The sequence below is a fragment of the Podarcis bocagei genome (genome assembly GCF_964188305.1).
Source record: "Podarcis bocagei genome assembly, chromosome: 2".
Taxonomy (NCBI): Eukaryota; Metazoa; Chordata; class Lepidosauria; order Squamata; family Lacertidae; genus Podarcis; species Podarcis bocagei.
Genome location: NC_138126.1, coordinates 99713211 through 99723307, shown reverse-complemented (window position 1 = coordinate 99723307; position 10097 = coordinate 99713211). Strand labels below are relative to the sequence as shown.

At 44.4% G+C, this 10097-nt stretch overlaps 1 protein-coding gene across 4 annotated transcripts in view; it reads left to right on the top strand.

Moving 5' to 3' along the window:
- Window positions 1-340: 340 nt before the first annotated feature.
- The window catches only part of HEATR9 (HEAT repeat containing 9), a 26902-nt gene continuing 17145 nt past the window's right edge, over window positions 341-10097 (top strand). Inside the window, exons 1-5 of one of the 4 annotated variants that reach the window (XM_081184601.1) lie at window positions 342-869; window positions 2552-2601; window positions 5093-5262; window positions 7105-7201; window positions 7949-8005. In XM_081184601.1, the coding sequence (XP_081040727.1) occupies window positions 773-869; window positions 2552-2601; window positions 5093-5262; window positions 7105-7201; window positions 7949-8005 (471 nt within the window). In that variant the 5' untranslated portion in view covers window positions 342-772. Of the gene's footprint in view, window positions 870-2551; window positions 2602-5092; window positions 5263-7104; window positions 7202-7948; window positions 8006-10097 lie in introns of all 4 variants that reach the window. The other 3 variants (XM_081184602.1, XM_081184599.1, XM_081184600.1) reach the window with 3 other exon arrangements.

The window sequence follows — 10097 nt, the reverse complement described above, 5'->3', positions numbered from 1 at the left end:
TCAATTCCTATCTCTGCTGGCACATAGCATGCAGTGGCCAATGGTATTGAAAGCTGGTAAGAGAGTCAGTAGAACCAATAGGGATGCTCCTACTCCTGTCCAGCTTCTGGGATAGCATACCCTCCAACATTTTTCTAATGGAAATAGGGACATCCTGTTCAACAACAACAACAATTTTATTATTTATATACCACCCATCTGACTGGGTTGCCCCAGCTACTCTGGGTGGCTTCCAACATATATAAAAAACACAACAAAACATTAAATATCAATGTTTAATGTCTTCTAAAGGTTGTATAGTTACTTATCTCTTTGGCTCAGGCATCACATAGCTCCATAGCTGCCAATATTTCTCCTATGAAAACAGGGAAGTCATGAGGAAAAGTGGGAGATTCCAGGATCAAATCTGAAACCGATACGGCTTCTTTAAATCCAGGACTGTCGCTGGAAAATAGGGGCACTTGGAGGGTCTGGGGTAGATCATCCATCAGGACAGTCTTGGATCCCCAAAGCAGTCAGAAACCATATTGAAACAGATTGAGATGATCAGTATCAGGCTGAAGAAATACCTGGAATTGAATCACTCTCACTTCTGAGGTATGCTTGGGGGTATGTAAAACAAAGGCCTAATCATAGTAGTGGTTTATGACATCACTCACTCCGAGCTCAGGAACAATGAGTCCTCATGAACCACCAGGTGTCGGCTGAAATATCTGTCTTCCATCAACTTCTGAAGTGATCAAAGCCAGGCTTGCAGTAAAAAGGGACAAAAATGGGTGGGACAAAAATGCTCCCAGAGAACACTTGCGGTGTCAAAGTGCCTCAAAAGTTATCATGGAGCTCTATGATTGAGATAATACAGGACAACGGTGAGTTAGAACTTCCAGAAATAATGTGATGTTGATGGTATCCTTTATTATTGTGTGAACTGGTAGTTGCTAGATCCAGGCTTCAGGCCAGATTCTTCCCTTCAAATGTGGGTCCCTTTCCTCCTTGCCAGCAGAGCACTCCCACTGCACAATCATTTGCTGTCTGTCTTCTTCTGAGTCCATACTGTACAAGGCGAGAGGATGTTCCATCTCATTCTGGTAACTGCCTGTGTGCTTGGAGAGTGGAGGCAAATAGACAGTGACTTCAGGCCTGGAGGAGGAGCAGACCTTGGAGCAGGCCCCTTGCATGGTTGAGACGAGGGTTGCACTGTGATCTAAACTGCAGAGCCTCTTGGGCTTGCCGATCAGAAGATTGGTGCTTCGAATCCCTGCGACGGGGTGAGCTCCCATTGCTCTGTCCCAGCTCCTGCCTGCCTAGCAGTTTGAAAGCACACCAGTGCAAGTAGATAAATAGGTACCGCTGCGGCCGGAAGATAAATGGTGTTTCTGTGTGCTCTGGTTTCCATCACCAGAAGCAGTTTAGTCATGCTGGCCACATGACCTGGAAAGTTGTCTGTGGACAAACGCCGGCTCCCTTGGCCTGAAAGCGAGATGAGCGCCACAAACCCAGCCTTTGACTGGACTTAACTCTCCAGGGGTCCTTTACCTTTACCTTGTAGGGCTTGGAAAGTGTCTGACAATGCTGAATCCTGACTAGTCCAGCATCTTGTTCCCACAGTGCACAACAGTGGGCGAATGTTTTCCTATATTGAAGACGGTTGGACTAGATGACCCTTGTGGTCCCTTCCAACTCTACAATTCTATGATTCTAAGCTGGACCTATGTTTTCACCTTGCGCAATGTGCTAACATAACTGGAAGGGGAAATGCTGTAAGAGTGGTCATTTTAATACCAGGGAACAGTTTAGTGTGGTCCAATACAGTGGTACCTAGAGTTACAAACTGAATTCGTTCTTAACCTGAACTAGAGGCGTGCTTTCGCTAATGGGTCCTCCTGCTGCCTCTGCACCGCCGGCACACGATTTCCGTTCTCATCCTGGGGCAAAGTTCTCAACTCGAGGTAACTCTTCCAGGTTAGCGGAGTTTGTAACCCGAAGCATTTGTAACCTGAGGCGTTTGTAGCTTGAGGTACCACTGTAGTTCAGTAAGGCTATTTTTGCCCACAACTCATACCAAGCAACAGAGTCATCCACAAACTTTTCAGATTTGTAAAGTTCCTGAATGGAATTGACATGGGCTTGAAAGTTTTGTTATTCGGCCTCCCCCCCCCCCCGGTCCAGCTCCATGGATTTTTCTCTCACCCTCTGTGCAAGTTTATCTCCCACTCTTGCCCTTATAGTAGACAAAAACATGTTTAATAAGCACATGGTTCAAGTTTGGCCCTAAGTGGACATAAGATTTCTGCCTTAGGGTGCTGCCAGAAGGGTGTTTATTGTAGGATACCTGCTTCTCTAGTATACATTGTTTTTGCAGAGTCCATACAACAGTGCATGTCCTGTAACTTTTAACACCATTAAAAGTTTGTTTTGTTCTTGTTTTGTCCCGGTTTTGTTGTGCTGCAGCACAATAACATTGGTGTTAAACAGATAAAAAGTTGACTACCAACAAAGTAACATACTCCTCTGCCTAGTGATGGGCTTTCCTCTGCTTTCCTCTTTTTAGGAACTGGGAAGCCTGTCCGGTCCACGATGCCAAGAAGCTCCGTCCACCAGGTCATAGCTGGAGCCCGATGATCCTTATCCATAAAAGCCGTTTTGAAATATCCTTTCCAACTCTTGGCATGAAGTGGTTCTAAGGGTGGAGCTATGCTGATGAAGGGGTGGGGCTATGTAAATATGCCCCCCCCCAGTGGCTCTTGTGTTCTGCGCTGAACAAAGTACAGTGGTACCTCGAGTTACAGATGCTTCAGGTTACAGACGCTTCAGGTTACAGACTCCGCTAACCCACAAATAGTACCTTGGGTTAAGAACTTTTGCTTCAGGATGAGAACAGAAATCGTGCGGTGGCAGCGGGAGGCCACATTAGCTAAAGTGGTACCTCAGGTTAAGAACAGTTTTAGGTTAAGTCAGACCTCCAGAACGAATTAAGTTCTTAACCCGAGCTACCACTGTAGATAGGCTGCAAATCTGCAACAGCCTTGAGGAGGCAAAATTTTACCCTCAGCGTAGACACCAGGGATTTTGACTGCTTTGGAACAGTCACAGCAGCTTTTTACTTCCCTCCATGAAAGCAGATGGCTATCAATTTCTCCTATGGGGGAAAAATAAAACATTGCACTTGGAAACAATCTAGCAGAGGGGGCAAAATCCACCTTCCAATCCTGGCTCTGAATGGCCTGCCTTCCTACGTGCATGTATGGAATGCATAATTCTTTTTACCTAGCTGTGCCTGCAATCATGCCCAAGAATTATTTTCCTGTGATAGGCACACACTTGTTAACCCATCTACTGCCTCCCTGCTTGCATCAAGCCTTGCCTGTTTTGAGAAACCAGAGGACTGGTTGGTATTCTGTAACTTTCCCAGCCTGCTTTGTTTTAAGCTTCTTTGGTTCTACCAGCTTGATTTGTATTTATATCCAGGCATGGTAGTCACCGCATGAATGCGTATTAATTATACACAAACGACAAATGCTCTTTACACATCGTCCCTCTTTTCTGCTGCTGCACCTTGTCCCATCCCAGAACCTTGAAGGAACTCTGGAGCTGCTGCTCTTCAGAAATCATGTGCCACATAGGAAGACATACTCACTGGCAATATTTACAGTTTTCCTCCACACATACCTTCCCCATCCAAATGATGAATGTCGCTTTCTAAAAAAAATAAACAGAAGCGAGTTCTACAACATGCAGCGAAACATCGCACAAGGATAGCAGAGGCGTGTTTTCATTTTTAAGTATGGGTGGCTCTACTGAATGACTCAGGTCTCAGTGAAGAATTTGTGTTGTTGTTGTTGTTGAAGAATGCCCAGTCTGGAGCTTACGGAACCACAGGTTCAAGCAGGGCGAGTAAGGAAAAGCTTACCATCCAGGAATAGGCAGCGGCATTCTGAAATATTTACAGCGCTGGGCCATGCAGGCAGTTCCCCTGCACAGAGTGCCAAACCAAGGCACCACAAAAAATAGTAATAAAAGCCTATATTTATATGGGTACCTAATCAAAGTTAGGGGGGCACCAAATTTTGTCCTTTCCCAGGGCGCCATATTACCAAAGTCCGCCCTTGTATATTGGTTAGAAGAGAGAAAAAGCCTACGAGTGGTCTTGTACTTTGGTATAAGCATTATACGATACGATAATCTTTATTGTCATTGTCCCATACAGAACAACGAAATTGAAAAAATCTACACCAGACATTCAAAAACCAACAAGCCTGCTATCCCAGCTATTCCGGCCTGGTTAGCCCCCTAAAAACTCTGATACCCCATAATTAAATACAATATATTCCCATAGAGACTACCTTACACTGCATTTAAAGCCAAAATCACATTTGAATAGAAACTGTTTCTCAGGCTGCTAGTCCTAGTCTTTATAACCCTGTACCTTCTTTCAGAAGGCAGAAGGTGAAAGAGATCATTTCCAGGGTGCACACTATCCTGCACTATCTCTGCAGCTTTCTTATGGCACCTGGAAGCATAGATTTGATCCAAGGTGGGAAGAGTACACCCAATTATTCTCTCCGCAGTCTTTGCAACCCTGGACAGCATTGTTTTACCTGACCGTTCTGAGGCATGTGGCCATAGCAAAGGCTAAGGCTGTGCACACACTATAACTTTAAAGCGCATTAAAAAGCACCTTCTTTCCATCAAAGAATTCTGGACACTGTAGTTTGCCCTTCAAAGAGTTAAACTCAGCAACCCTTAAGAGACCAGAAATCCCAGAATTCTTTGAGGGAAAGAAGGTACTTCCAATGTGGTTGTGTGTGGGGAATGTGATCTGCTTGTGTGATGGGACTGCAGTCATCCACATCCCTTCGATCTTCTCTGAAAGGATGGGGGAACCTCCAGAATAGGTTTAAGTGGGGCAAAGCAGAATGGGGAGGGAAGTCTCAATGTGTGCATGCATACACCACTTAGGGCTACACTGAATTCATCCCATAAGTGTGTTTCCCAGACATGTGTCTAATTAAGGGAAATCTATTTCTGACAATAAGATTGCTTTGCTTCTTTCCTGTAGTAGTCTTAGTGTTTTAATATTTTTCGTCCTCAGATTCCTCGTGTAACTTACCCATGTTCTCCTTCAGAGTGGAGAACGTTCCAGCCCGTGGTCACCTTTGTCCAGCCCAGAATAGTTGAGCAGCCTGATGCAGCTAGCTTGAAGAAGCAATGCCCGTATCGGAAGAAGCTGGAAAAGCAGAAGAAAAAGGCCCTGAAGAAAAGGTAAGATATAGGACACTGAGTTTCTAACTCTACAAGCCTGATTTGAAGTAATAAATGAATACTCCTTTAAGCTAAATCTCCAAGCTTTGCTGCTTGGAGCGCAAAGGATTCAGGCTATTCTATGCTGGTGCTAACACTGGTGTTAAACTGACTATTTAATGGGCTGCCTGGTCCAAACAAAAACAAAGCAGATCAAACAATACTGCAAATTCAAGCAAGAGCGCAAATGCAGAAACAATGCAAAATACACAATTTAAAGCAACACCATCACATTTTCTGGCCCTCTGTAGTCTTCAGAAAAGATACTTGAGTAAAGATATCCGGTAAATATATTTGCAAGATATTGGCAAAACAAAATGGAAGTTGTCTCTTAGACCAACTTGATTGTCTTATAAATGTAAGTTAACAGAATAATGAAAGGAACAAGCCCACAAAGGAAAATAATCTTAACTTCTTTGGACAGGGAGTTTCACATACAGCCGTGTTTGTCTGCTTCCTCCAGTATCCAGTAGGTGGTAATAGCATATCACAGATTGTTCATCTTTGTCTACCGAGTCAATCTGAGACTTTTTAGGTGCTGAAATTGCCCTTTAGCAGAGCAAATTGAACTCTCTGTGTGGGACTCACCTCACTGATTTCATCTGCCTTTTGGATTCAGCTGGCCTCTCAGACATGAATAGCAATGGAACAAAATTTTATTATTTAATGCACCAACGTTTTATTATTTAATGCACCAAATACACCGGGGGGGGGGGAGGATGATTCACACACAAGTATATTGTATGCATTTTTCAGAGTTAAATTTCATATGTTCAGTATTGCCCAGGTGTTTGCAAGCCACTTGCATTTTTTTAACAATCTCTCATGTCTCATCAGCTTGGGAAATGAACAGTTAAATACTAGACCCTCCAAGTGTCCCTATTTTCCAGGGATGTCCCTGATTTAGAGAAGCCATCCCCGTTTCTGATTTCATCCTGGAATGTCCCACTTTTTCTTAGGATGTCCCTCTTTTCATTGGTGAAATGGAAAATAGGGACCCTTGGAGGGTCTACAGTTATTGCAGTGCCTACTTGCCTTTAGGGCTAATTGCCGTGGTGGTTTGCATGTGCTGGCATGCAGTGGTTGTTATTTACTACATTTTGAAATAATAATAATAATTTTTATTATTTCTACCCTGCCCATCTGGTTGGGTTTCCCCAGCCACTCTGGGTAGCTTCCAGCACATACAAAAACACAGTGCTTTTTTTCCTTAAAGAAATGTTTAGGGGTACTCTCATTTTCCTACTCATATTGAAATACTGCCCCTCAATGAGGCCAAACTTAGATTCACAAAATGTTTAGGGGTACATGCGTACCCCTGTGTCCCCCCCAAAAAGCACTGTAAAAACATAATAAAATGTTGAACACTGAAAACATCCCAATATAGAGCTGCCTTCAGGCGTCTTCTAAAAGTTGTGCAGATCTTTATCTCCTTGACATCTGATGGGAGGGTTTCCACAGGGAGGGTGCCACTGCCAAGAAGGCCCTCTGGCTGGTTAATGATTAATACAGCCTCTTTCCTCTTCCAGGGATATATTTCTGTCTGTCCCATGTACAGTTTGCATGACATGAACATCAGAGTTACCCCACGTTTTGAGAATCTTCTGCCTTCGTAGTACAATCAAAGTACAGTAATGACAAAAGTGCATCTCCCCAGCGTAATTGAAGGACTTTCTTGTACAGTGTGGATTTATATTGCACTAGATTCCTTTGCTCGTTTTTATTCCTGCAGTGCTAACACTCTCAGCAAGTGCATTAACCAAATTTTAAACAGCCCATCACGGTGTCTTTTCTCTTGCTCAGGTCTGACTTTTCCCTCTCCAAGTATGTCAAGTTAGCAAGGATTAAAGAGAAAGAGAACTTCAATGAGAAGGAAAATTTGAATCCAGAAAGGCTCAAGGTCAGAAGCCAAAGGTTATGGTTTGCAACAGGGACATCTGCCAAGAACGGATTTAAGAATTAATTGTAGATTAATTGTTGCATGCTTTTTACTCATGGATCAGGGCAGGGATGAGGAAAGTTTTGTTGTGTGTGCCTCATTGCCAGTTTGAAATATGTAAATTGGCAAACATGGAGGAGGCCCATTCTTCATCCCATTCAGATGGACACATGGTGCAATTTATATTGTTTTATGGGTATGGGGAGCTCTTCTTGTTTTCTTCATACTCTTATCTGTAAAGAAGGCTCTTTTTGTGACGGCTGAATTCATTTACATAGCTCACTACTGTCAGTGGGACTTTACTACCTATCACTAAAACAGCCATTTTATTTATTTTCTACCATCGCAACAATCCTATGCATTAGGAAGTGTCACTATTATTTCCATTTTACAGGTGCAGGACTGAGGCAAAGAGGCAATGATTAATGTCACACAATGAATCCATGACAGAGGTGTACTCACTCACTCTCTATCTCCCTAACTGGCACTAGAAGATAATCAGTTAAAACTCACTGGCCTTAGTGGGACTTAACGGTGTGGCTAGCTAGGCAAAGCAAGCTAGCAAAAGCTTTTTAGCACCCTTTACAAGAGAGTTGTAATACATCATTGGAATTTTAACACTTTTAATACAGCGCTCTCTCTCTCGCTCTCTCTCGCTCTCTCTGTGTATGTATGTGTGTGAGTAATTTTTATTTTGTGTGCTTGCAGGTTCTCATAAACTATTTAGATTCTCCTGTGGAACTTGAGCAACTCTATGCAGCTCAGGTAAAGTTAAGACTTCTTATCTGTTTATTTTCGAGCTTGGAAAAGCCTTTCGAAAGGCTTGTTGTTGTTGCTGTTGTTGCTGTTGTTGTTGTTCTCCCCTTCCAGATTTCCTTTAATATATGAGCGCTATCTGCTTTTAAAAGAAACACAACAAAAAGCAACAAAGCTAAGATTATCAGAATTTCAAAAGCGTGCCAAGTGTTCCGGGTCAGAAATCACATTGCAGATTAAGTCCTTTTACTGGTTAAACTTTGGAACTCACTGATGATGGCTACCAGCTTGGATGACATTAAAAGACTTTAAAAGAGAATTGGATAAATTCATGCAGGATAAGGCAACCAAGGGCTGCTAGCCATCATGGCTGTGCTTTGTCTCCACAGTCAGACACAGTATGCTTCTGAGTATCGGTTGCTGGAAAGTGCAGGCAGGATGGGTCATTGGCCTGATCCAGCAGGCCCTTCCTTTTTACATTAGAGGTCAGGAATTACAGTGGTACCTCGATTCTCGAACGTAATCTGTTCCGGAGGACCATTTGACTTCCAAAATGTTCGAAAACCGAGGCGCAAAGGGCTGGCTGCAAATTCAATTGGAAAAATTGAAAAACACGCAGCAGAAGCCGTTAGACTTCCAAGACTCGTTCAGAAACAGAAGCAATTACTTCTGGGTTTTCGACGTTCAAAAATTGAATTGTTTGTCTTCCAAGATGCTCAAAAACCGAAGTACCACTGTATTTCCCATGGAAAGACACTGCTGTCCCATGTAAAAATTCAGATCCATGTGCCTATCAAATGTGTAGGCCTTCTAGGAAAGGGCCATTGTCCATTGATAACAAATCTTCAGAAGCCCCCAAGTTCAGTCCCTCTCATCTCCAGGAAAGACTCAGAATGTCTCCTCTTTGAAACCCCAGAAAACCTCTGTATAGAAAATACTGAGCTAGGTGGACCAGTGGTCCAACTCATTATAAAGTGCGATTCTCACCCCGATAAAGGGTGCGATTCTCTCCCCGATGCTTTTTAACATCTTTATGCGCCCCCTCGCCCAGCTTGTCCGGAGTTTTGGGCTGGGTTGCCATCAGTATGCTGATGACACCCAACTCTATCTGTTGATGGATGGCCATCCTAACTCGGCCCCAGACACACTGACCAGATGTCTGGAAGCTGTGGCTGGATGGTTACGTGGGAGCCGGTTGAAGTTAAATCCTTCGAAGACAGAGGTCCTCTGGCTGGGGCGGGACGATATGGGATCGAGGGGGCAACTCCCATCTCTTGCGAGGGTGCAATTAGTGCCAGCACCGTCCGTTAAGAGTTTGGGTGTAATCTTCGATACCTCCCTCTCTATGGAGGCGCAGATTACAGCTATAACAAAGGCGGCATTTTTCCATCTCCGCCAAGCTAAGCAGTTGGCCCCTTATCTCTCTCGCCCTCACCTAGCCACTGTGATCCATGCGACGGTCACCTCCAGACTGGATTATTGTAACTCGCTCTACGTGGGGCTGCCCTTGAGACTGACCCAGAAACTCCAGCGGGTGCAGAATGCCGCGGCGAGACTCCTTATGGGGTCTTCGCTGCGAGATCACATTCATCCGGTACTATACCAGCTGCACTGGCTCCCGGTGGAGTACAGGATCAGGTTTAAGGTGCTGGTTTTAACCTTTAAAGCCCTATACGGCCTAGGACCCTCGTACCTACGGGACCGCCTCTCCTGGTATGCCCCACAGAGAAACCTACGGTCTGCAAATAATAACACCCTCAAGGTCCCAGGCCTCAGAGAGGTTAGGCTGGCCTCAACTAGAGCCAGGGCCTTCTCGGCTGCGGCTCCAACCTGGTGGAACGCTCTGTCACAAGAGACCAGGGCCCTGCGGGACCTGACATCTTTCCGCAGGGCCTGCAAGACAGAGTTGTTCCGCCAGGCCTTTGGTCAGGGCGCTGCCTGACTCCCTCCTCTGGCAACCTGCACAGAATTTTGTTTAATCGGTTGCCATCAATTTGATTTTAACTAATTTTTATAATGAAAATTTTTAGAATGTGTTATTATTTGATTGTTTATTTGATTGTTGTTGGCCGCCCTGGGCCCGGCTTGGCTGGGGAGGGCG